The 26,930-nt window shown below is 43.9% G+C and overlaps 1 protein-coding gene across 1 annotated transcript in view; it reads left to right on the top strand.

The window, feature by feature from the left end:
- C8A (complement C8 alpha chain) overlaps positions 1-26,547 on the top strand; it is a 71,902-nt gene extending 45,355 nt beyond the window's left edge. The window contains exons 8-11 of the mRNA XM_027537122.1: positions 16,370-16,501; positions 17,630-17,787; positions 21,860-22,082; positions 26,040-26,547. Coding sequence (XP_027392923.1) covers positions 16,370-16,501; positions 17,630-17,787; positions 21,860-22,082; positions 26,040-26,191 — 665 coding nt within the window. The 3' untranslated portion in view covers positions 26,192-26,547. The remainder of the gene's footprint in view (positions 1-16,369; positions 16,502-17,629; positions 17,788-21,859; positions 22,083-26,039) is intronic.
- Positions 26,548-26,930: the final 383 nt, after the last annotated feature.

Raw genomic sequence — 26,930 nt, 5'->3', positions numbered from 1 at the left:
TAATTCTATAGAGAAAGCTTTGGTCTAAAGAGCCCAAGTAATTGGCTCAACATGATTCAATTAGTATTGAATTAAGGTCTTCTGATGTAGAGTTTATATCTTGTCCATGTATTTACCTCCCATCACCCCCTCCCCATTTCTTCACACTCTGTGATTCATTCTGATACTATATTCAAGGGCTTAGACTCTAGTAACAGTGGTAAAATGGCTAAAAGTTACTGAGCATTTCATCACATGGCAGACACTGAATTAGGCATTTAAATGCACTATCTCATCTTATCCTCAGGAAAGACCTGGGAAGAGCATACTATAACACTAATTTACAAATGAAGAACTGAAGCTCAGCAATGTCAAATATCTTGTGCAAGGTCAAGTTTGCCTTGTTATTATGGGTGGAGTCCAAGTTCAGTGTGAGAACCTGTGATATTAATAAACATTCTATAATGCCTCAGAGGTGTTTTACGTAGGGCTTTTCAAACTACAGGCTACAGCCCACTAGCAGATTGTAAGAGAAATTTAGTGAGCCATGACTAGCATTTAATAAAATGAAACAGAATACAGTAGGAAGGAAAACCTCAGCGAGCATCACAGAAAGTATGGTTAAGAACTGCAACTTATTTTAGCTGGCTGTGAATGGGCTGGATCATGATGTCAACTGTATTGCTTACTTTTGGGGGGAGAAGGAAATGGCAGCCCACTCCAGTATTCTTGCCTGGAAAATACCATGGACCGCAGAGCCTGGTAGGCTACCGTCCATGGGTCGCAAAGAGTAGAACACAACTGAGCGACTTCACTTTCACTTTCATACTGTCTTAACCCAGTGTGCTCTGCTGACTGTAGCCATGCATCTAATCACCTTAAATAAAGGAAAAAAACATCACTAGCCATAACAAAGGCACTAGGAAGTATATTAGTTAAGGTTCTCCAATACATACTTTACTTATATAAGTAAAGAGAGTTCTTATAAAATATTGGCTCACACAATGATAGAGCCTGACAAGTCCCAAGATCCATATTTGGCAAGCTGTGGACTTAGGGGAGTTGATGATTTAGTTCCAGCTTGAGTTCAAAGGCTTAAGAATCAGGGGAGCTGATGGTGTAGTCCCAATTTGAAGGTTGGAGGCTTGAGACCCAGAAAGAGCTGATGTCTTAGTTTGAGTGCAAAGGCAAGAAAAAAGCCAATTTTCCAGTTCAAGGCAATTAGGCAGGAAGAATCCTCCCTTTTTTAAAAAGTTTATTTAATTTTAATTGGAGGATAATTACTTTACAATAATGTGTTGGTTTCTGCCATACATCAACACGAGTCAGCCATAGGTATACATATGTTCCTCTTGAACTTCCCTCCCAGCCTCCACCCCATCCCACTCCTCTAGGTTGTCACAGAGCACAAGATTTGAGCTTCTTGCATCACAGAGCAAATTCCCACTGGCAATCTATTTTAAATATGGTAATACATATGATTCAATCCTGCTCTCTCAATTTGTCCCATCCTCCCCTTCCCTGGCTGTATCCACAAGTCTGTTCCTTATGTTTGTGTCTCCTTTATTGCCCTGCAAATAGGTTCACCAATACCCTCTTTCTAGATCCCATATGTAGGCATTAATATACAATGTCTGTTTTCTGACTTACTTTACTCTGTATAATAGGCTCTAGGTTCACCTACCTCATTAGAACGGACTCAAATGTGTTCCTTTTTATAGATGAATAATATTTCATTGTATATATGTACCACAACTTCTTTATCCATTCATCTGTCAATGGGCTTCTAGGTTGCTTCCATTTCCTAGCTATTGTAAATAGTGCTGTGATGAACACTGGGGTACATGTGTCTATTTCAGTTATGGTTTCCTCAGGGTATATGCCCAGTAGTGGGATTGTTGGGTCATAAGGTAGTTTTATTCCTAGTTTTTTTTTTTTAAAGGAATCCATACTGTTTTCCATAGTAGCTGTATCCATTTACATTTCCAACAACAGTACAAGAAGGTTCCCTTTTCCCCACACCCACTCCAGGATTTATTGTTTGTAGATTTTTTGATGATGCCCATTCTGATCCTTGTGAGGTAATACCTCATTGCAGTTTTGATCTGCATTTATTTAATAATGAGGGATGTTAAGCATCTTTGCATGTGTTTATTAGCCATCTCTATGTCTTCTTTGGAAAAATGCCTCTTTAGGTCTTCTGCCCACTTTTTGACTGGGTTGTTTCTTTCTCTGGTATTGAGTTTCATGAGCTGCTTGTATATTTTGGAGATTAATCCTTTGTCAGTTGTTTCATCTACTATTATTTTCTTCCATTCTGAGGGTTGTCTTTTCACCTAGTTTATAGTTTTCTTCGCTGTGAAAAAGCTTTTGAGTTTAATTAGGTCCCATTTGTTTATTTTTGCTTTTATTTCCATTACTTTAGGAGATGGGTCATAGAGGATCTTGCTGTGATTTATGTCAAGGAATGTTAGGCAGGAAGAATCCTCTCTCACTCAGGGAAGGGTCAGTCTTTTTGTCTGTTCAGGATTTCAAATTGAATGAGGCCCACCCACTTTAGGGAGAGAAATCTGCTTTACTCAAGCTACTGATTTAAATGTTGATCTCATCCAGAAATAGCTCACAGAAACACCCAGAATAACATTTGACCAAATATCTGGACACCCTGGCCCAGTCAAATTGATGCATACAGTTAACCATCACAGGAAGGTAGTCAAAGGGGAAATCTAGAGGCAGATGTTAGTATTAACTGCTGAGACAGGTGTGTAAAGTCTCATGGAATGAAACAGCTTATCCAAATAAAAATGAAAAAAACACAAGCAATCACTGAGTTCTAACTCTGTGGCAGGCAGCATACTGAGTGCTTACATGCATTTCATCCCATTTAAGCTTCCTGGCAATGCTTTGAGCTGTATTTTATGGCTATAGCCATTTTACAAATGATGAAAACAAGGCACTGAAAGATAAATGACACATCCAAGCTGACACCACCAGTTAGAAGCAAAGTGAACTATGAAATGAGGATTTCTAATTCTTGGTTCACTGCTTCTGTGATATATCTGGATATTTACTTTGCTTATCTTCTTTTTTTTAAAACTATTAAACCACTTGTGATAACTTTGAAAGTGGTTAAGTGAGGTTTTAAAAATACCCAAGGGCCTTAGAAAGCATCACTATGAACAAAGCTAGTGGAGTTGATGCAATTCCAGTTGAGCTATTTCAAATCCTAAAAGATGATGCTGTGAAAGTGCTGCACTCAATATGCCAGCAAATTTGGAAAACTCAGCCGTGGCCACAGGACTGGAAAAGGTCAGTTTTCATTCCAATCCCAAAGAAAGGCAATGCCAAAGAATGCTCAAACTACCATACAATTGCACTCATCTCACATGTTAGTAAAGTAATGCTCAAAATTCTCCAAGCCAGGCTTCAGCAATACATGAACCATGAACTTCCAGATGTCCAATCTGGTTTTAGAAAAGGCAGAGGAACCAGAGATCAAATTGCCAATATCTGCTGGATCATGGAAAAAGCAAGAGAGTTCCAGAAAAACATCTATTTCTACTTTATTGACTACGCCAAAGCCTTTGACTGTGTAGATCACAATAAACTGTGGAAAATTCTGAAAGAGATGGGAATATCAGACCACCTGACCCGCCTCTTGAGAAACCTATATGCAGGTCAGGAAGCAACAGTTAGAACTGGACATGGAACAACAGATTGGTTACAAATAGGAAAAGGAGTACGTCAAGGCTGTATATTGTCACCCTGCTTATTTAACTTATACGCAGAGGACATCATGAGAAACGCTGGGCTGGATGAAGCACAAGCTGGAATCAAGATTGCTGGGAGAAATATCAATAACCTCAGATACGCAGATAACACCACCCTTATGGCAGAAAATTAAGAGGAACTAAAAAACCTCTTGATGAAATGAAAGTAGAGAGTGAAAAAGTTGGCTTAAAGCTCAACATTCAGAAAACGAAGATCATGGCATCTGGTCCCATCACTTCATGGCAAATAGATGGAGAAACAGTGGAAACAGTGGCAGACTTTATTTTTTGGGGCTCCAAAATCACTGCAGATGGTGACTGCAGCCATGAAATTAAAAGATGCTTACTCCTTGGGAGGAAAGTTATGACCAAACTAAACAGCATATTAAAAAGCAGAGACATTACTTTGCCAACAAAGGTCCGTCTAGTCAAGGCTATGGTTTTTCCAGTGGTCATGTATGAATGTGAGAGTTGGACTGTGAAGAAAGCTGAGCACTGAAGAATTGATGCTTCTGAATTGTGGTGTTGGAGAAGACTCTTGAGAGTCCCTTGGACTGCAAGAAGCTGCAACCAGTCCATCCTAAAGGAGATCAGTCCTGGGTGTTCACTGGAAGGACTGATGCTGAAGCTGAAACTCCAGTACTTTGGCCACCTCATGCGAAGAGTTGACTCATTGGAGAAGACTCTGATGCTGGGAGGGATTGGGGACAGGAGGAGAAGGGGATGACAGAGGATGAGATGGCTGGATGGCATCACCAACTCGATGGACATGAGTTGGGTAAACTCCAGGAATTGGTGATGGACAGGGAGGCCTGGTGTGCTGCGACTCATGGGGTCACAAAGAGTCGGACATGACTGAGCAACTCAACTGAAGGGAGTATTATCGGCTTCCCAGGTGGCACTAGTGGTAAAGAACCAGCCTGCCAATGCAGGAGATGTAAGAAACATGGGTTCTATCCTTGAGTTGGGGAGATCCCCTGGAGGAGGGCAGGGAAACCTACTCCAGTATTTTTGCCCAGAGAATCCCATGGACAGAGGATCCTGGTGGGTTCCAGTCCATGGGGTCACAGAAGAGTTGAACACAACTGAAGTGACTTAGCATGCATGCACACGAAGTTGTATTCTACTCGATATCCACTCCTAAGGGCAGTATTAGGTCAGTTTGAACCTTGACTGGGAATTATAACAGAGAATTGTAAAGGGTTAAACTGACCAGCTACTGATGGTCTGTTCTGAAGCTTAGGTACATTCACAGAGCTAGGAACAACCATGGTGTGCTGGCACCCATGGCACGCAAATAAGTGAACCTTAAAGACTGGTAGGCCATAAAATGTATCTAAGCTACCAATGGCAGGTAGTTTTAATTGCAAATGCTGCTGGGACTGTTGAGTCGAGGACTGTGACACCAGATAAGGGCTCAGCCAGAAAGAACTGTGGTCAATCAGTAATGTCTGTCAGAGTTAGAGACTGACCCATGGTAGAGCTTCAATGTCTTTCTGGCTGGGGTAATTCAGTATCTAATCCCACCAATCCTGGACATCCTCCAGAGCTTTCCTTGCCCTCTGGAGAGTCAGGAGTGGATTCCTAAAGGGTCTGAGCAGGGACTGAGAACCTCTGAGCTATGTATTTTCTGTTCCTTTACTAGACTGGGACAAAGGCAGCCCAGATGGTTAAGCTGTATAGGAGGAATAATTGGGGAAGATGGATGTGTAATCTAAGTTTCTCAAATTTTTCATATAGTCTGTCACATTTATATATTATTGCTATTTTTTGCTTAGAATTCCCTTTCAGGAAGGTTCTGAGCAGAGCATTTTTCCCTTCTTAAGAGGCAGGAAACAATCTCCAAGGAAAACTCTTCTCATAATCCAATCTCCATCCATTCAGCAATCTATCTACTCATCTAGTAAATATTCAGAGAGAAGCCATGATTTCCAGAGATATGGGGTAAAACACACAGATCTCCATCCTGGAGAAATATGTAGTCAGTTGGAGGCTAAGAATAATACACTGTGATAAGTGCTTGAATAGAAAAAAATTCAGTAGAAGTACAAAGGAGGGAGCAACCCACCCTTTCTTCCACTCCCATCTTCTAGACTCCAGAGGCACTCAAACCTGGTCTTCTGAAGTTAGTTGGAGTAGGAGTGTGCCTGGTGGAACATGTAGCTAGATCTTCCTAAGAGGAGAGAGTTGCATGGGAGTGGCTGAAGCAGCAAGGGGTAAAAATGAGCTACAGGAGACAAGTGATTCACCCCAAGGCCAGACTCTCTGTGGAGGGCTTGCCCCTGAGGCCAGTGCATACATGAGAACAATCCAGAGTTTAGGTTATTGCAGGAGGAATGATGATGTATCAGTAACCTGGAAATGTAGTCAGTGTTGCTTCCAGGAAGCCACAGAGAGGATGACAAGTTACAGAACAGCAAGCTGCTGGAGCCATGCAAGGGTGAACTGAGACAGGAGGGTCCCTGCCCTGGACAAGGGAGCATGCACTCAGCTCTCCATAGCTCCCCCTGGGTCTATGTTGTACTGAGCTACTTGCTGGTCCCTTGACTTAATCACACTTTCTGCTTGGTGCTGTTCCTTCCACCTGGGACTCTGTTCCCCTCCCCTCCTTCAGTCTTCATCACCTGGCTAATGCTTACTCACCCTTGGTCTCTGCTCACACAGGATTTTCCAGGCAGTCTTTCCATCTCCCCGGCTCCGGGTTGGAAGCCTGTCTTAAGTACTTCAATGCACCCAGGACATAGCTCTATGTATATCACACTATTACAACCACCTGCCTCTATAGTGCGTCTTGGGAATGATGTGTCCCTGGAATTTTTCCCATAGGCTGAGGCTGATTCACATTAGAGACTCAGTGTCTTTCTAGCAGGGCTGGTTCAGAATCTAAACCCATAGATGCTGGGCACCCTCTAGAGCTTCTCTTATACTCTGAAGAGTCAGAGGTGAATCCCTACAGAGACTGAGTGGGATTGAACAGTGAGGATGGTGAGCTGGGCAGGAACCTGATTGCGAAGGGTCTTGTACTTATGGCTAAGTAGTCTGGGTTGGCCCAAAAGGTCTTTCACTGTGTTTGCTAACCAACCAATCATCTTGAACAGAGAGGCACTAGATTCTAACAAGCTCCGGGCTTTATCCTCAGTTACCATGACAACCAGGCTTCACAGTGATGGATGGTATTGATTGACTGACAGACTCCCGGTGTCTTGGCTCTGTCCCCACCCCCCTTAAGTCATTTACATACACATGGAATTGAGACCATTAGCTCCATCCTCCTGAATTTATCCTGATTTTGACTTTCTACCTCTATCACTGAAAACAGTCTCAGCCCAAAAGGAAGGTGATGATGATGTCAAAATTACACCCAGGGCCATCCTTAGCTCCCTCTCCCCCAAGTATGTGGCAAGGAGAAAATGGGCTCTGGACACAGATCTTGGGTCAATCCCTGATCTACTATTTATTTATTGTATCATTTTGGGCAAGTGGCTGAAACCATCTAAGCCTTGAGTTGCTCATCTATAAAATGGGAAAAGGTGTACCTCCTGTGGAATGATCTGTGCATATTAAATAATGCCTGGAAAATTTTTGCCCAGCACATAATGTGGATGTTCCATCTTCTTCATTCATTCCATCTCAGTTTATAGTACAGCTAACACTACAGAGAAGTTGATTAAGAAAACAGGTGTTCATAAACTCTTCAGCTTCCCTTAGTCTCTGATTTTTCCAGTTCAGAATCAGGAACCAACAGCACAGCCTGTGTATGGTGTGGCATTTCTGGCAGCAGTAATAATAGTAATTCTCGACAATTTTGGCTACTTTCAAGCCAGGAACTATCTGAAGAACTGTACGTGGCATGGATTAACTCATTTAACCCTTAACTATCTGAAGCACTGTACATGGCATGGATTAACTCATTTAACCCTTAGGGTCACCCTGTGAGACAGAGAGTGTTCTAATCTCCATGCTATAGATAACTGTGATATAGAGAGGTCCAGATAGTCAGTGTGCATAGAGATTCCGGCTCAATCAGTCTCCACTTCAGTGCCTGGCCCTCAGCTATCCTCCAGCCTCTCGTTATGACCACACTCATCTAGTGGGCCAGAGTTTCTGACGGTAGCCTCTCATCAGGCAGAGGAGTATAAGAGATCACAGCCCCCAGATTAGCCATTGGAAGCACAGATTCCTTTTCTGAGCTGCTTTGTGGAATGAGGGGGTCATGGAATGAAAGTCTTGGTGAGGCCACTGCTGCTCATGCCCCATCATGAATGTTTCCTGCAGAGTAAGACTGCCTTGATGAGATGGAGTGGGCCCTGAATGCATCAAACCCTGATTCTTGGGCTTATTAGTCATAGATCTTAAGGCAAGTTACCTAATAACCACAGCAAAAACTAACAAAATTTGTTGAACACTTAATTGTACCAGACACTGCTTTTAGAGACTCATGTATAGAATCCATTTTCATCTCCGTTTTCAAATCGGCAACATGAGGCACAGAGAGGCTCAGTCATTCACCCAAAGCCACACTCCCAGGGATGGGCAGAACTCTGCCTCCTCAGTTCACACACTTAACCCCCACAGTTACTGCCTTTTCCCACCCTAGTTTGCCTGTAAAAAGAGCAAAGCCTCCTGGTCCCATAAGATTGTTTTGAGGCTCTGATAAGATAATGCTGATGAAAGAGCTTTATAAAATACCAACTCAGTCAAACAGGAGATATTACAAAGATGCAATTTGTATCATCAACCAGAAGAAGACCAGTGACTGTCAAAGATTTTAGAGGTATTGTCTAGATAGGTTGGAATTAGTGCATCCCTGGGCACTTCTGGGGCTTGTCACATGCTAAGTCTTGAAAACCCCAGAGATGACATTGTAAGTTTGCAGAATAATTGGAAAAACAGATCAAGAAATTGACAATTGCCAAAGGGCGCCAAATACTATGCTATAGGGAGGCAGGGGGATACCACGATGGACACATAGGGATGCCGTGGGGACACAGATACAGGGCCTTTGGGGGTAAGGGAAAGCTTCCTCGAGCTGAGAGGGAGGAACTCAGTGAAGGAAGGGAGGGGACTTTTATAGGGAACAGCACATGCCAGGGCACAGAGTTACGGGCGCTCTTGTTCTCAGGTAGTTGGGAAGAAGCATGCATTTTAATGGATACGCAGAAGCACAGAAGGGGCAAGGAAGTTAGCCAACACTTCCCGGCCCATCCAGCCACACACTAAACAATCATCTTTTCCAATGTTACGGCATGAAATAGACTACACGATTCTTCCTTTCCTTTCTGAGGCTGTCTTTGGGAGCAACCAATGTAGCAAAGCAACATAACACATAAATCACAGCCACCTGAGTGGCATTTGTTTGTTGCATAGAGATAAATAATGCATCGCACCTGCTGTTTTCCACCCGATGCTTTTCATCTGAGGAATGACAGAGACTTGCTGCTTCTGGCGCCTCAGAAGTCAGGCTGCCTGGTTCTGCCTCAGAGCCGTGTGGGTGCAGCATCTCCACACGGAGATGTGAGGTGTGAGGAGAGCTCTCACACCTGCACACAGTCCAGACCAGGTGGAAAACAAGGAGCAGACACGGTGGCCGGAGACGCATCTCCCGGCTCCTGGCCTCCCTGGCGGGCACAACAGCTCCTCTAGGGACCAGATGAGAGTGTGGAGGACCCCAGGGGTCTCCCAGCACTTCCTGGACTGATCTGCATCTCCCTTTCTTCCACTCTTGAGTTTAGACCATGTTGGCCCCTCTGAGCAGAATCTTGCTGCCAGGGTCCCCAGGCCTTCTCGTGCCCACCCTCTCCTCTCAACGTCCTCCTCACAATCTGGTTAATCCCCACTCATCCTTTCACACTTGCCTCCAGTACCCTTCCTTTTATATCTGTGCATTTGTTGCCTTCTTTCAAAGTCCTCACCACATAGTACAAGAACTGTCAGCTTACCCGTCCATGTCTCCACACCTGGCTGTGAGCATACAGAGAGCAAACACTCCCCTTAACCTGTACTTCCAGACGCCTGGCACACAATAAGAAATTACTAAGGACATAATGAAGTTATCCCAAATGTTCCTCAAGTATTCTGGTATGTTCTTAAAGTTTCAGAATCTTGACTTTAGAGGAGCTCTTAAGAGACTACTTGTCAATACTTCAAACCCTTCTACTGACAAGCACACAGCTAGCTTCTGCTTGGCACCCTCCAGATGTGGGGAGCTCACTGCCTCACGAAGCAATGACCTCCTTGGCCTCTGAGTGCTGCAGCGTTTTACCTTACATTGAGTCTCAAACTCTCTCTCTGTAGCATCTGCCCTTTTGGTCCTAGTTCTCGCCCTTGTAGCCCCACCAACAAGCCATTAATTCCTTTTCCTTAAGACAACCCTCTGGGAAGTTAAGTCTAGTTCTCTGAGAGAGAAATCTCTCCTTCATCATTCCAATAAACATCCCTCATCACCATCAGTTCAGTTCAGTTCAGTCACTCAGTTGTGTCCAACTATTTGCAACCTCATGGACTGCAGCACACCAGGCTTCCCTGTCCATCACCAACCCCTAGAGTTTACCCAAACTCATGTCCATTGAGTCAGTGATGCTATCCAACCATCTCATCCTGTCGTCCCCTTCTCCTCTCACCCTCAATGTTTCCCAGCATCAGGGTCTTTCCCAAGGAGTCAGTTCTTCCCATCAGGTGGCCAAAGTATTGGAGTTTCAGCTTCAACATCAGTCCTTCCAAGGAACACCCAGGACTGATTTCCTTTAGGATGGACTGGTTGGATCTTCTTGCAATCCAAGGGACTCTCAAGAGTCTTCTCCAACACCATAGTTCAAAAGTATCCATTCTTAGGTGGTCAGCTTTCTTTATAGTGCAACTCTCACATCCATACATAACTACTGGAAAGACAATAGCCTTGACTAGTGGACCTTTGTTGACAAAGTAATGTCTCTGCTTCTTAATACGCTGTTTAGGTTGGTCATAACTTTCCTTCCAAGGAGTAAGTGCCTTTTTATTTCATGACGGCAGTCACCATCTGCAGAGATTTTGGAGCCCCCAAAAACAAAGTCTGCCACTGTTTCCACTGTTTCTCCATCTGTTTGCAATGATGTGATGGGACCAGATACCATGATCTTTGTTTTCTGAATGTTGAGCTTTAAGTCAACTTTTTCCATTCTCCTCTTTCACTTTCACCAAGAGGCTCTTTAGTTCTTCTTCACTTTCTGCCATAAGGGTGGTGTCATCTGCATATCTGAAGTTGTTGATATTTCTCCCAGCAATCTTGATTCCAGCTTGTTCTTCATCCAGCCCAGTGTTTCTCATGATGTACTCTGCATAGAAGTTAAATAAGCATGATGATAATATACAGCCTTGACGTATTCCTTTCCCTATTTGGAACCAGTCTGTTGTTCCATGTCCAGTTCTAACTGTTGCTTCCTGACCTGCATACAGATTTCTCAAGAGGCAGGTTAGGTAGTCTGGTAGCCCCATCTCTTTCAGGATTTTCCACAGTTTATTGCAATCCATACAGTCAAAGGCTTTGGCATAGTCAATAAAGCAGAAATAAATGTTTTTCTGGAACTCTCTTGCTTTTTTGATGATCCAACGGATGTTGGCAATTTTATCTTTGGTTCCTCTGCCTTTTCTAAAAGCAGCTTGAACATCTGGAAGTTCACATCACCTTAAACATTCCCAAAAGGACCAAGCTTTGGATATCTTCAACCTTATGCTTCTTCTTACCCAATCATTCCCCAGCTTCTTTTTTTATCTTATTGTGGTAAGAACACTTGACACATGATTTACTCTTGTAACCAATGTTTTAGCATACAATACAGAATTCTTCACTCTAAGGACAGAGTGGAACAACAGGAACTCCAGAACTTATTCATCTAGGGTAACTGAGAGTTTATGCCTCATCACCCTCTCCCTCTGGAGAAGGCAATGGCCACCCACTCCAGTACTCTTGCCTGGAAAATCTCATGGACAGAGGAGCTTGGTGGGCTGCACTCCATGGGGTCGCAAAGAGTCAGACACGACTGAGCGACTTCACTTTCACTTTTCACTTTCATGCGTTAGAGAAGGAAATGGCAACCCACTCCAGTCTTCTTGCCTAGAGAATCCCAGGGATGGCAGAGCCTGGTGGGCTGCCATCTATGGAGTCACACAGAGTCGGACACGACTGAAGTGACTTAGCAGCATCACCCTCTCCCTCTGCCTCTGGTAAACACAATTCTGTGTGCTCTGTTTCTGTGAGTTTGACCGCTATACATACTTCACACTAAGTAGAATCATGCAGTTCTGGTCTTTCTGTGACCGGCTTCTTAGCATAACGTCCTCAGGGTTCAGCCATGGTGTTGCACACAGCAGGATTTCCTTTTTTTCAAAGGCTGCGTGGTGTCCAGTGAATGTCTCATTTTCTTATTTCCTTTGAAAAGTGTGGCTCCCAAAACGTGGCTCCAGGTTCTGGGTTTCTCTAACCTGTGCAGAAGGAGTGAGGTTATCACTGCCTTTCCTCTATTGATTATAATTTTCACTTGGCATCACTGCTCTACTAAGCTGGAAGTTATCTAATACGCTTAGGCCTTTTCTCTGGTTTTCCTGCTAAGCTGACTCTATCCCTTACTGTGCTCATGTACTTGGTATTTTATCTCCAGGACAGGATCTTGTAACTTTCCAGTCTGAATCTCACTTCTCATGCTTGGTCTGTCTGTCTGTTCATCAGCCTTTTGAGGGCTTTTTGGATCCTGGTTCATTTTCTAGTTCCTTCTGCCTGGGCAGATACAATGAGCCTGGCTGCTAGGTCCTTATTTAAGGGATTAACTAGGACAGGGCAGAGGCCAGCTTGCTGTGACAGGTCACCGGAGGTTCTCTGTAGGACGAGGGTACTTAATATCTGATCCCAGATGCACTGCATAGGTTTCATACGAGATACTCGTTTAAAATATCATTTGCTGATTACTCTGAAATACAGAATCAGAATCGAGAGAAGTGGAGACCTGGAACCTGTTTTTAATAAGCACTCCAGAAGATCTCACTATGTACCCAGGTTCAGCAAGCATCAACTCCAATTCACTGAGTTCAAAAGCCCAAAGCAAATGCCAGTTTGATGTGGTCCAGAGCTGACATCTAAGGAGTCAGGCTGCTGAGGTGGGGTGGAGCCCCGGCAGAGCACCGCCTGGTCCTGCAGTCTGTCCACCCACGCCACGCGCCCATCTGGGCAAGTGTTACTCAGTCGTGCTGGACATATTTCTGCTCTTCCTCTCACCCACTCCTCTGCTCTTTGCATCTGTCACTCTGGCTTTGTGTCTTAGCTTCAATACCAGCCTCAAGTCCTGGATTTGGGCATCACATTTGACCTCCCCCAGCCCCTATCCCAGCTTACTGGTCTTGGTTTTCCATGGGTGCTCTCCAGACAGCTCTGACTTGCAGTCCCCATGACTTCTGGCAAGAGACTCCTCTTCTAGTCCTGGTGTATTGAAATGAGCAACTCTCAGATCCAAGTGAGTCTTCACTGACTATATGGCCCACATCTGCTAGCTTCTCAAGGCCAGGACCTTACTCGTTCAGATTGGCATCATATTTATATCAGTTTTATCCTCAGAGTGTCTACCTTGTCCAACATACAGTATGCCTGGGATGGTAATAGTAGATGCTTACTAAAATTTTCAGCAGACTTTATTCTGATGAAATAACTGGAATTAGTGAAAGTACCACTAATTCTTCTGAGCACGACAGACGTGTTTGAATCTCAGCTCCACTGTTCTTTTTAACTATGTTGTCTTAGGCAAGACAATTAACCTTTATGAACCAAGCATGTCACAGCAAAACATGAGACATGTCAGGTAGGTGACTAAGGATACTTTTAGCCCTCACGCTGTGTGGTTCTTAAGTTGCAGACCTCCCCTTGCTGGCTGGTACCCTCCTTCAGGGTCCTCAGGAGGCAATTCTTTGCAATCAAGCCTTACTGTAGAATTTGCTTCTCCCAGAAGTGCCTGGCAAGCTGTCAGCAGACCCTTCGTGAGCATAATCACTGCACAGGCATCCCCCAGCCCCCACTAATCAGCCCGTCCTGTCACTTCACTCAGCAGCACTCCACCACTCACCTAAGTAATCACTCTGGCTTCTGCCCATGAATTCCTTTCATCCACTTTTGTTTATCACTGTTGAAGCAGTTTTTAATCAAAACAATTAAATATGCTAAATCTTCCTCAATTAGTAGTGCATTAAAAATTAAAAGTACTTGAACAGAAATGGCAGAAGAAGCCGTTCGCTTGGTGCTGAGTGCTAGTGCTTAAAGGATCCCTTCTCCCAGAAACTCTCAGCTCAGAGTTATTCAGAAACCACTGCGCACAGAGGCTCAGAGGGCCTCAGCTAAGAGAGGCCTGGGGATGAGCAAGTCTAACTCCTTCTCTCCATACATGGGAAACTGAGACCCCGTGAGATTGGGGTCCTTTTCTAAGTTCATACAGGGTGTCAGGGACTGGGATGTGTTTTGTTTCACTTAAAAAAAAATTTTGTATATATTTAAAGTATACAGTATAATGATTATATATATATATATATATATATATATATATAATGAAATGATTATTATAGTCAAGCTAATTAACATGTATTCTCCTCACATAGTCAGGTGTGTGTGTGTGTGTGTGTGTGTGTGTGATAAGATGATAAGAGTACTCGCAATCTACTCCCTTTGCAAATTTCCAGTTTTCAATATAGTATTATTAACTAGAGTCGCCAGGCTGTATATTAGCCCTCTAGGTTTATTTCTCCAACACAACTGCAACCTCGTACAGAATCTCCCCTTTTGCCAACCACCTCCTTGTCCTGGGAAACCACCACTCTACTCTCTGCTTCAATATATGTGACTTTTGTAGAGCTCATGTATAAGTACGATTGTAAAGTTTTTTTTCTTTTTGTGTAAGACTTATTTCATTTAGTACAATGTCCTCTAGTTTCATCCACATTGTCCCAAATTTCTTTACATTTTAAGGTAGGATCTCTTTATATGGGATATATCTATAGGGTGTGTGTGTGTATATACATATATATGTCATACATATATATACACATATATATGGGCTATATAGAGGATATACATATGTATACAGTTTTTAATATATAATAATTACATATAATATATATTATAATTATATTATATATACTAATACATATAAGTATGTATCATACATTATTTATATGTAAGTATATAACTTATAATTTATATAATTATAATGATTATATATGTTATAATTATAATGATTATATATGTTATAATTATATATAACTATTTGATCATTATTAATTATATAATATGTATATAATTATTCTATATGATTTCTTTGTCCATTCATCTAAGTGACTGGGATTTGAATTCATGATTCCTGGCTTCTAAGATTCTTTCCATCAGAAGCTGTTACGAAACAATTCTTGGCATTCATTTTCATTCATCAATCATTTATCCTAAGAGTATTTATGGAGATCCTCCTCCATGGCAGACTGACAGAGCGGTAAATAAGATGTCAGTGCTTGACCTCATGGAGTTTAGTTTCATGGGAATGCCAGCAAGTAAACTTGCTGCCCAAAACTCCCTTGAAAATATTGAATCTAATCTTTAGTTTAACTGAATTACAACCTAAATGATCTTTCCTTTTTGATTGCCAGGATAATACACTGACTAGTTATAATTATTTATAGTTGCAGTGAAAAGCAATGATGTGCTGAAAATACAAACTCCGGTTCACAGGCTTCAGAAGACTTTAGCTACAGAGGAAGTTGAACCTTGTAGCAATGGTCAATATCTTGCTCCCGTCTGCTTTTCTAGCCTTATCTTGCCAGTTGACCAAGGGTTGGAAACCCCAATCTGTTCACCTACAGGCTGTGGGATTTGGGGCAAATTCCCTTTGAGAATTATGTTCTTCATTTGCAAAATGCAGATTCCTCAGCAGCTCCTCAGATATAGACAGAGGCAGCTAATGTGGGCCTCACAGTTCTCCTGGGGTCAGAGGTCAGGCAGCCTCCCCATGGAGATCTATCAATCTTCTGACAATACCTAGCCTCTCTGAGGGGCAAAGAGCACCTGGGCAAAAAGAATCAGGACACAAATGATCATTCAGGCCCAAACAAAGCACATGGGTATCTCTGAAGAAAGAGGGATGTGTTCTGATTCAAAAGTGCTTCACGGAAGAAATGGTGTTTAAATTGGAGCTCGTGTGGACTTCAGAATGACAGTGAAAAAGGAGAGAGGAAGGGGCAACATATGCAAGATTGGTGCCAATCATGGGCCAGGCACTGCACTAGGCACAGGGGTAAAGGAGATGGATCAGACAGAATCAGCTGCTCAAGGAGGCCCCGTGGAGAATGTGCAAAGGAAAAGGCACAAGCGCTTTTGACCAACTAGCACGTGCAATCCATAGTCCTTCTTATTTCAGGAATATTTGCACTGGGACCGTAGAGAAGAAAACACTGAAACTCAGGTAAAGAACAGGGATTTCAACCCAGATCTCATAGACTCTAAAATAGAAGCTAGTTTTCACTACTGTGAGCTGGTGAGCCATGAACTACTATTATGAGCTGGTTGTATATATTCACTGTCTTTTGTGTCTCAGCATTCTGTGTTTCTCTGCTTCCTGTTGCAGGTGTTACCAGCGCTGAAATCCAGAAATGCTTTGGAGTCTCTTTGGGCATTGAGTATGAGTATTCAGAGGCGATACAAATTAAAGGAAGTTCATCATTAGGACCCTGTAAAAAATCTGGAGATGGCAAACTAAGCAAGTATTAATAATGGGCTTCCCCCCAAAGAAGCCAGATTCCCCCTTGGACACCTAATCGAGGCATATATATTCTCCTTCCCAATTGATTCCATTTCAGTCGATGGTCGCAGTGTGTAACTGTTGTATACCCCAAACCAATGACCTGTAGTGACCCTATTTTGAATCCCAACATGGGCTGAGATCACCTTAGAAATGCCTGACTTCCTATTTGTACAACGTCCTAGATTTCAAGCACCAGACAAAGATCTGAGTAAGAGCTGGGAGGAAAGGCATGTGCAGACAGAATCTGGAAAGTTAAGTCCCATCAGGTACAGCTCAGAGGGAGGACACAAGTTTGCTGAGAGATAAAAATGTGGTTACCAAGTCCAAGTTCAAAGAATAGTTATTAGAGAAAAATTGTGCAAGAATACTTGATAACATCTCCTGCACAGGTCAGTATACATGCTCATGTATTCATTCATTCATTCAACATGTGCTGAGTCATTTCTTCCAGGTGGAAGACACAGAAGATGCAAGGATGCTGAAATAGATGTTTATAATAGATGGATGAGTAGATGAGGTTCAAGTTACTTCCACTGCACTGGGCTACTCACGTCTCAGGGTCTTAAGTCAAATACTTCACTCGGTCGCCTTTCCCTCCTCCCTCCATTTACCTGCCAAGATTTACCCATTCTTCTAGGTAACTGACTTCCTACCTGACCACCTCCCCACTCCTACTGTAGATCCGACCACGTCTTTCTCTGAACCCCTACTGAGAAATCAGTTCTAGTATCTATAGTATTTGGCTGAAGCTATTTGGCATATGGTAAGCACCAAGCAAACATTTGGCCTGTAAATGAATACATGAATAAATCCATATTATCCATTTCTCCATCTTCTCCCTCCTCCATGTTGGGCTGAGCTGTCTTCCCAGGGCCTGCTCTAATCCAAAGGATGAGTCGATTTCCAAGTGTTGGTGCTTCTTTTCTGCCTTGTCCTGCTAGTTAACTGAGCAAGGTAGAAGACTAGGAGACAGCTCTAAGGAGAGCACTTAAACTCTGCTCCAAATCTTATTTAGTGGAGCTTGCCAACTGGCCCTCTGGCATCTAAGGAAATGCGCTAACGTGATTATTCTCTCGATGGTAGCTGAAAACGAGAAGGCCATGGGAGTGGAAGACTTCATTTCTCGGGTGCGCGGCGGCAGCTCTGGCTGGGGAGGCAGCTTGACCCAGGACAGCAGCATCGTTACGTACCGCTCCTGGGGGAGGTCATTAAAGTATAATCCTGCTGTTATTGATTTTGAGGTAAGTCTTTTCGCAGCTGAAGAAACTCTAGGTCCACAAGGAATGAAAGTGAAGCAGACCAGATCATTTTATATTTCTTATTATGAGTCCATCAAAAAACAAGATTAAATGTAACGGCACGCTGAACTGGTGGCCTTACCCAAGCCTGGCTACAGGGATGCGTGACTCTATATGCAGGCCACAGGAGGGCTGGGGTCACAAGCTTACTATCTGGTTAGGGTCTAGTGTTATACTGGTAGTCCTAGAATTTCTTCAGGAGTAGTCCACCTTATAAAAAAAGCACTATTCTCATTTATACATAAAAGACTTTAAAAATCACATCTGTTAAGTTGGAGGTTGGCAAAATTTTTTCTGTAAAGAGCAGATAGTAAATACTTTAGGTTTCTAGGCTATATACAGTCTCTTTCATACAAGTTCTTCTTTTTCTCCAATCTTGTAAAAATGTTAAAGTCATTCTTAGCTCAAAGGCCATACAAAAACAAGCTGTGGGCTTAGTGTGATTTCAAGCTATAGTCTGCTGCCCCTGCTCTAAATGATGTCACCATGATGACCTCTGGCACAGACAGGATTCTCCCCATTGAAAAGATTAGGAAACTGAGGTTCCAAGTCATCAGAGGATTCATTTAGGGCCACAGAGCCCATAAGTGGAAGTACCTGGATCCAAGACCTTTGGAATTCATGTCCAGTTCTCTCTTCCCTCTATTCTAGCACCTTCCTTAAAGCCATGGTTCTCAGCCACTAGGGTCAATTTTTCTCCCCCAGGAGACATTGGGCAATATCTGAAGACATTTTTGATTGTAACGACTGAGAAGATGCTATTGGCATCTAGTGGCCAGAAGCCAGGGAGGCTGCTAAACACCCCCCAGTGCACAGGGCAGCCCCCACAGCAAGGAAACCGGCTGCTGGTGCTAACAGCGCCAAAATTGAGAAAGCTTGCCTTAAATCCCTAACCCCACAAAGGAAGTAAAGTTATATTCAAACTGTAAATCAAGTGAATTGTTCCACCAGTATCATCACACTATTTAATTCATATGTAAGAAAACCTAATACTGTCTTTTGGGAGAGACAGCTTGAGTTTAGGGTGAAGAAGATGTAAGCCATTAGAAAATGAGAGTTGCATTTTGGGCTTTTAAGTAAAATTTTATTGTTTTCTTGCCCATTTTCCTGACCTTTGCTGATTTTCTATATATAATTAAAAATTCCAGGTGTGGACACATTCCTTCTCTTTAAAATAGATACAAACAGTTAAACCTAAAAATCTATTACAACACCCTCTTTTCTATGAAGAAAGAGGTCAGATGGATTAACCTTGATTTCATTTCTTCTCCAATAAGTAAGGGACCATTTTCACGCACCTGTAATTCACATAGGGTCTGAAAATTGCTATCATCAAGCTATTAGTGATTTGGGCAAAACTGTAAAATTGATATCAGGAATAATATATCACCTTTCATGGGCAAGAGGTGAGCTCTTTGTTTGCTTTGAGCAAAACTTCGAAGGGGAAGACTGATGTGCATGATTTGGAGAAGACTTTTGGGAGAGAGAGCTTGGGTTTGGAGTGAAAAAAGATGTAGTTTGGCTCACGGATCAGCCACCTTTTTGATGTGTGTGTGTGACCTTGGATGAGTTACTTCATCTTCTGAGGCTCAGGGTTCTGCTGTGTAACATGGGGATAGTAAAATGTTACATCTCAAGGTTAGGGAGAGAGACATCAGTACTTAGTGAAGTCAGATGAGGAGGCAGGTTTGCGGAGGTTAAGGAAGCTGGCCACATCTCAGAACTAGAAAATGGCACAGCCCAACTGGAGCCAGGACTGACTGATTCTAATGCTCAGGATCTCTTCACAACCCATGATGACCCCTGGAAGATTGGATTTGATGCATGAGGCTGTTGGCAGGTCATAGAACAGGGGATTGATGCAACTAAAGCTGTGCTTTAAAAGGAAAATGCTTAGAGACAGACAGACAGGCAATCAGACTACAGACATGGAGGGGAGGCCAGTTAGAGAGTTATTTGGAACCTGATGCTCAGAGTGGAAAGAATCTTTTTCACTTGCATATTCCCAGAGCTTAGCAGTGTCTGTTTATGGCAGGTGCTTAGACTGAGTGAACACAGGAATCATGCCATGTGATGATCTTGTTATGGTATACATTATTATATGTTATCTGTTATTTTATAGTGTGTTATATCATACTACTTTCCTTCTCTGATTTTTTTTTTCATTTGTAAAATGGGAACGAGACCGTTGCCAATAGCTTTCAAGCTCTAACATTTTAAGAATCATTTCCCCAATCTTCTTCCCTCTTTAAGTCCCACCAGCCCAAGGAATAGAAAGGAGAGATGAGGATCTGAGTTTTGGGCTCCCCCGGAAGGTCAAAGGGAAGCTGCCCAATGGTCCTGGCTTTCTCTGGAACTAAGAGTCATATTTATCCAGGGCAGTCCATTCTGCACCAGTTTCCTAACAGTGGGGCCAAATTCCCTGCACTTCCAGTAATGGTGTTCTCCCCTTGGCAGGGGGCCCAGCCAATACCAACATGACCAGCCTGGTGACCTCAGCCACGGCCCCTGGTCACAGGACAAGGTTTGTTTGCCACAGGTCTTTCTGTACACATTTCCAGGAACCCACTCAAAGCATGGCGAGTGCCCTCACTGACCTCTGATTCTTGAGAAGTAAGTTTGCTCCAGTGGGGTTTGGTCCCATCTCAGAATGGCTCTGTGACCTTAGCAAATCCTTCCTCTCTCAGCTCCTCAGGTTCCTCTCCTGTAAAATGAGAGACCTGGGAAAGAGTTTTTATTTTATGTTTATGTGTTTAAAAAATAGTGTTATAAGCATATTGAAGATGACCATATATACATACAGTTTAAAAAAATGTTTGTTTTTTTTTTTGCTATCATCACATCTAACAAATAAAAATGGTGCTTTACTTTATACTGTTCTTCCTCTTTGCAATGGTATCTTACATTCATTATTTCCTTAGATCCTCATGTGAATTTTAAGTAGGTTATTATTCCCATTTTATAGATAATGGGGCTCAGGCTTAGGAGGGGCAGCTCTGGGCCACACAGCTGAGAAGCGAGCAGCATTCATTTAGCTGTGACTGTGTGACAGCCCTTCCCTGTCTTTCAACTTTAATCCTCTTGATAAATCAGGAGTGCAGGACTATTGTTCTCACTTTACAGATGAGGAAGGAAGGCTCATGTGTAATGGGACAGCAATCACATAGCTAGAAGCAGAGCTGGGATTTGAAGCCAGATTTTCTAGCCCCAGATTCAATGCTCTCTGTTCTATCTATGACTTTCCAAGCAGGGGTTGACCACCCTTTCCCCACTAGGGGATATCTAGCAATATCAGAAAACAGTTTTGGTTTTCATGGCTAGAAGATGCTATTGGCATCTGGTGGGTAAATGCCAGCAATGCTGCTAATGACCATACAATGCACAGGCTGGCCCGGCCCTGCCAATAAAGAATTATTCAGCTGGAGATGCAATAGTGCTGAGGCTGAGAAAGCCTGGACTACATTCCTGCCTAGAATGGGCTGCTGCAAATATAAAACCACCCCAGCATACACACAGGCAAACCCCACACTCACACCCTTAGGGGTTGTGCTCAGCAGTGGCAACACAACTGCCTGTCAAGAATTTTATTAATCCCTGCATTGAAGGGTGACAGTAAAACATACACATAGACATGTAAGTACTTTATACTCTTCCTGCCTCCTAAGAATGCTGGAGGGGGTGGATGAGTTGGCACAGATAGCTTTTGGGTTCTTGTCTTCCTCTGGGATCTGGGGACCACAGGTTTCAAAGTTATGTAGCTCCATGTTCAGCATGGTCCATTGTGTGTGGTCCTGAGCTGGTCACTCAAACACTCTTAGACTCTGCTTTTTTATCCATGGTCTGGGAAACCTAATACCCGCTTTACAGAGTGGCTGCTTGGATCTAATGCAGCAGGATAATCTGGCTTTGTGTCTGGCATGCAGCAGGCCTTCCCGAGGCTTGATGACCAGTTCTTGGGCTCTGGGAAGCTGTACAGAGCCGAGGGTGCAGTCCTCTGTTCTTTCTGTGCCCACAGATGAAGCCAATCCATGAGATACTGCAGCACACGAACCTGGGGTCCCTGGAGACCAAGCGCCAGAACCTGCGGCGGGCCCTGGACAAGTACCTGATGGAATTCAACGCCTGCCGCTGTGGGCCCTGCTTCAACAATGGGGAGCCCATCCTTGAGGGTACCAGCTGCAAGTGTCAGTGCCCCGTGGGTCACCAGGGCCTTGCCTGTGAGCAAATGCAGTCAGAGGGTAAGGCCCGCGCATCCTCACTCAGCTTCTAGCCTACTCCAGCTCAGAGGGTTCTTGGGGTTCCCAGCCTCTCTGCTCTGTGCCCTCTTGCCCACTGCTCTAGGAACCCACATTCTGAGCTCTATGACTGACCCCTGCGTTTACCTGTTCTTATGCTCTCTTCCTACCATCGGGACCCTCTCTCAGATGAGAACAGTTTTAGACTGAGACGCATATGGACAACGGGGCTAATTTCTGGAGGGTTGTATTCATTTCCGAAGGCTGCCACAACAAAGTATCAAAAACTGGGTGGCTTATAGCAATGGAAATTTATTGACTCAGACTTCTAGAAATTAGAAATCCCATTCTGGGTGTACTGGCCAGGCTGCTTTCTTGTGAAGGCTCCACAAGGGAATCTCTTCTTTCTCCTAGCCTCAGGCACTTGTCAGCAACACTAAGCATTCTTGGCTTGTAGCTACACCATTCCAGTCTTTGCCTCTGTCTTCACATGGTGGTCTCCATGCTACATCTCTGTTTTCGTATAGAAACACTAGTCATTGGACTAGGACCTCCCCTAATCCAACATGACATCATATTAACTTGATTTTATCTTCAAAGACCCTATATCCAAATATGGTAACATTTGCAGGTAACGGGGTTGAACATCAACCTATCTTTTGAGGGACATTATTCAATCCACTACAAGGGATAAATTGTCATGACTAAACACAAGCTTGGGGCAAGTAATGTAATGCTTAAGGTTGCAAAGTTAAACCTATTAAGCTGCAACACAAAGCAATTGCATCAGAAAAGAAGTTTCTCAAATAAGGGTCCAAGTCCCTTAAAGATGAAGTCTAGAGACCTGCGTGTGAATCTCAGCTGTTTCACTAACTTACTGATATGCTGATAATCATTTCTTCTTTCTGGGACCCATCTTTCTCATCTATGTTTCCATTTGAGCTTCAAGAATCTCTATGCATGTTTGAATCCATAAGCTTCCAATTTTTCCATGTATACTTGTACACAGAATGATGGCAAAAATATGGGCTACCAAATCAATGTATAAATCAGTCTCATTTGACAACTGCAATGATGAAAGCGTAAAGAAAAATAATTCCAGAAGGGTCTAAGGTTATCTATAAAACAAACGATTGAGGCACAGGGTAGATGGGATAGGAGCCTGGTTTTAGAGTGAGCTGATGGATGGGTAACAATTTTATCGATGGGAGGGTTGTTCTAAATGGGAGGCAAGATAGCACAGCTATGGTATCAAATAGGCCTTCACATCCCAGTGGTGCTAATTTTCATGTTGGGTAGGCATCCCCTGTAAAGTGGGGATGATGCTGGTACCTGCATCACAGGTTGGGCTGAGAATTAAACTAGCCAATTTGTGTGGCAAACTCAGTTCAAGTAAGAAAAAAGAAGAGAGAGCTCTACTGGTAGAAGATCTGTCCTGAGTTGGAGCTTCATCTAAATCCCTCCTTTGTGGGCTAAAGGGAATATAAATGGGGTCCCAACAAGCTGCCTGATATCCTGTAGGAAGAATTCCAAGAGGGGTAAGCCAAGATGTGAGTCAATTCCAGAGTCCTTATGAAGGAAGATTCAGAGAACAAAACCCAAGCAGAACAATTACATGGGCCAAGCCTGGTACAGTTTCCTCATGGGAACTGGAAAAAAAGAAACTGCCTGTTAGGTGTATAAGTTGGGAGATACACAGAAAATCATGCAGGGTTGATACTGCCCAGCTCCAAGGCCCAGGGATCTCTTAACTTTTCAAGCAGAGTTTGGACTGCATTTTAGCCCCCATTTGCCTCATTGGCCAGGCAACTTTCCAGAGGAACCAAAGCTCAGTGAACAGAAAGAATTACAAATCCTGCACCAGGCACTACTGCAACACTTCATGTGCATGAACTCCTTTATCCCCCCAAGAATGTGATGTTGTCGCTGTTCAGTTGCTAAATTCTGTCTGAATCTCTGCGACTCCAGGGACGGCAGCATGCCAGGCTTCCCTGTCCTTCACTATCTCCTGGAGTTTGCTCAAATTCATAGCCATTGAGTCAGTGATGCCTTATCACCCCAGTTCACAGATGAGGACAGGGGGGCAGAAGGAAGGTGAAATAATTTGCTGGGTCATCTATTTGGGGAGAGTCAGAGCTAGCATTTGGACCCAGGTGATCTGATGTTAGGACCCGGACTCTTAACTGTTACATTCTATTAATTTACATTCTAAGACAGGGGTCCCCAACCTTTGGGCTGCGCACCTGTAGGTGGCATTAGATTAGAAATAAAAGTGTACAATAAATGCAGTGCACTCAGATCATCCTGAAACCATCTCCCCTGCCTCCCCGGTCTATGGTATAACTATCTTCTGTGAAACTGATCCCTGTGCCAAAAAGGCTGGGGACTACTGTCCTAAGAATCAGGGCATGTAGGGAATGAGGGCAGAGAGTCTGAGATGAGTGCACTGACTATCACTCTGGGGAGTGGACAGGGAGGATATGGTCCAAGTGCTGGTTATAAGGTGACCTGGTTTAAAAGAACAGATGTTGGCTCTATCTGGATGATTAGAATCAGAGCATGTCAAGGGTCCCTAGAGCCAGGGATGTGTTTGGATTCCTGTCCACACAGCATAGTGCAAAGGCAACAGGGGATGTGGACTACCCAGAGATGCCTCGCCAGTGATCCAGTGCTGGGCTTGGTGGTAACCATGCTGAGTCACATGATCTATGGTGGGCACTGGAAAATGGGGCATGATAACATTGATCTAAGGGGTGGCAGGGCACAGGGCGCTGGGTCTTCCTCACAGCCCTGTTTTCCCTATAAGATTACATTCAGTCAGTTGCATTCAGCTCATGAGGGTTCCATTAACCTTGTTCTAAGCAGGGTATGGACCTCGGGTGGCCATGAGGCTATCAGACTGAACTTTCAGCCAGACAGAGATCAATCTGGCAAGGAAATCTAAGGCTGGGGAATCAGCCACCATGGATATCCACTAATGGAGGGCCCAAGGGATTTTCCCAGCAAATCTTTGCCTGTAGGAACCAAGCCACAGAGGTGAGAGGACTAGAGAACCCTGCTGTGGCTGCCCCACCAGGGAGTATAATTACAGAGCTGGAAGGGACTTGAAGATAATCTAACCCAATGATATTCACACTGGGATCTGACGAAGGCTGGGGTCTCCTAGGGGCTGCCCCAGGGGAGCAGGGAAACCTAATAGACACCCCAGCTTCAAATAGGGCAGCTTCACTTTCATCTGACTTCCATGTCGGGTCCCATCCAAGATTTCATTCAAGGCAAAAAAAAAACAACAACAACAGAAATGAAAAAAGTTATGATGGAAAAACCCCACTGGATGAATCCATCCTTTTCCTTTACAGAGGTGAAAACTCAGGCTAAGTGAGGAGATGGGCTGGTCCAGAGGCATACAGACAGCAGAAGGCAGCAGTCCCAGGCTGGAGGGATTGTGTAAGCTGGGTTTCCAGAGATAGTGCGTGTTCAGCACACGGGTTCTGGTACTCTGTGCAGAGAATCTATCAACCACTGAGGCTCCATCAGAGACCGAGGGGGTTGGTTTTTGAACCCTCATTTAAAAGCCCACTAATCCTTTCCCTAGGGATGTCTGGCTGGCCTTTGTCTGTGAAGCTCTAGGTGGGATGAGCTCCCTCTCTGCACACACTTCACTGGCTTGGAGTCATTCTTCAGAGGCACATGCCTCCATGCCTCTCTCTGCCATCCATCTTCCATGGAACTGCAGGTTCCAATTTCATGAGATGGGCTCCCGGTGGCCTCTTCTCACTCCACTCAGAGTTTCAAATTAAGTGTGAGGCAGCAAGCACAGAGGTCTTGGTTGGCTACACCCAGGCATTTCCCCAAGGAGAGCTTATAGACCACTCTAGGGCGGTGGGATGGGCTTCACTCTTCACTATCCAAGCTGCTGCTGGTATGCTAACCTTGTTCCCCGGGAAATCATCCATGCAGGAGCTCAGGCGGATGGTCGTTGGAGCTGCTGGAGCTCCTGGTCTGCTTGCAGATCGGGCACCCAGGAGAGGAGGAGAGAGTGTGACAATCCCGCACCCCAGAACGGAGGTGCCTCGTGTCCAGGCCACAGGGTGCAGACCCAGGCATGCTGAGTGCCTCCGGGCACAGGCTGGAGCCGGGACAGGGGATGTCACTGCTTGTGCTGACCAATGGATACAGACCTTACTCAGCTGACAGAAGATACCCATCAGCATGGACTTTTTCTTTGTTCTGGACCAGACTGCACCATCAACAACCAACAGTTCTATCACCCACATAACTCAGTCAAAACTGGGTGTTGAGAGGTAATTTGAGGGTTAGCCGCTCATGGAACTTTGGATCATCCAAAAAGAAAAGGAACTTTCTCCATCCATGTCTTAGAGGAACTTTTAGGATGGTGGAGGGACAAGGCAGGCAGATACTTTTGAAACCGTCAATTACCAATAAAACAAAGTACCATGAGAATGATCTCAGTTCTTTGATAACATTTGTTCATTTGGAGAACCATTATTAGTTAGCAAGATAACTGAAACAAACAGAAAAATTAAAGACTGATTCAAGTTCCTTCAATTTTCCTTCACTGGGACTCAACATATTCTTGTATTCCTTCAATTAATCTCTCGTGTTTGCTTGAGTTCTTACCACAAATATCACCTTTCTCCCATTTATTTTCTCATAGCACTCTAGTCTTTTCTTTCATTGCCTTTTTCACAATTAGTAATTGTATACTGGATCCCACATTTCCTGTGACTATTTTTGACCTCTCTCCCCATGGATGGTAATCTGGAAGGCAGGGATCAGCTTTGTCTCATTCAGCACTGCGTCCCCAGAGGTCAGGGCTGTGCCTTGAAT

Source organism: Bos indicus x Bos taurus, chromosome 3, assembly GCF_003369695.1.
Source record: "Bos indicus x Bos taurus breed Angus x Brahman F1 hybrid chromosome 3, Bos_hybrid_MaternalHap_v2.0, whole genome shotgun sequence".
Taxonomy (NCBI): domain Eukaryota; kingdom Metazoa; phylum Chordata; class Mammalia; order Artiodactyla; family Bovidae; genus Bos; species Bos indicus x Bos taurus.
Note: the sequence above shows the minus strand (reverse complement) of the source record. Positions and strands in the feature narration are given on the sequence as shown.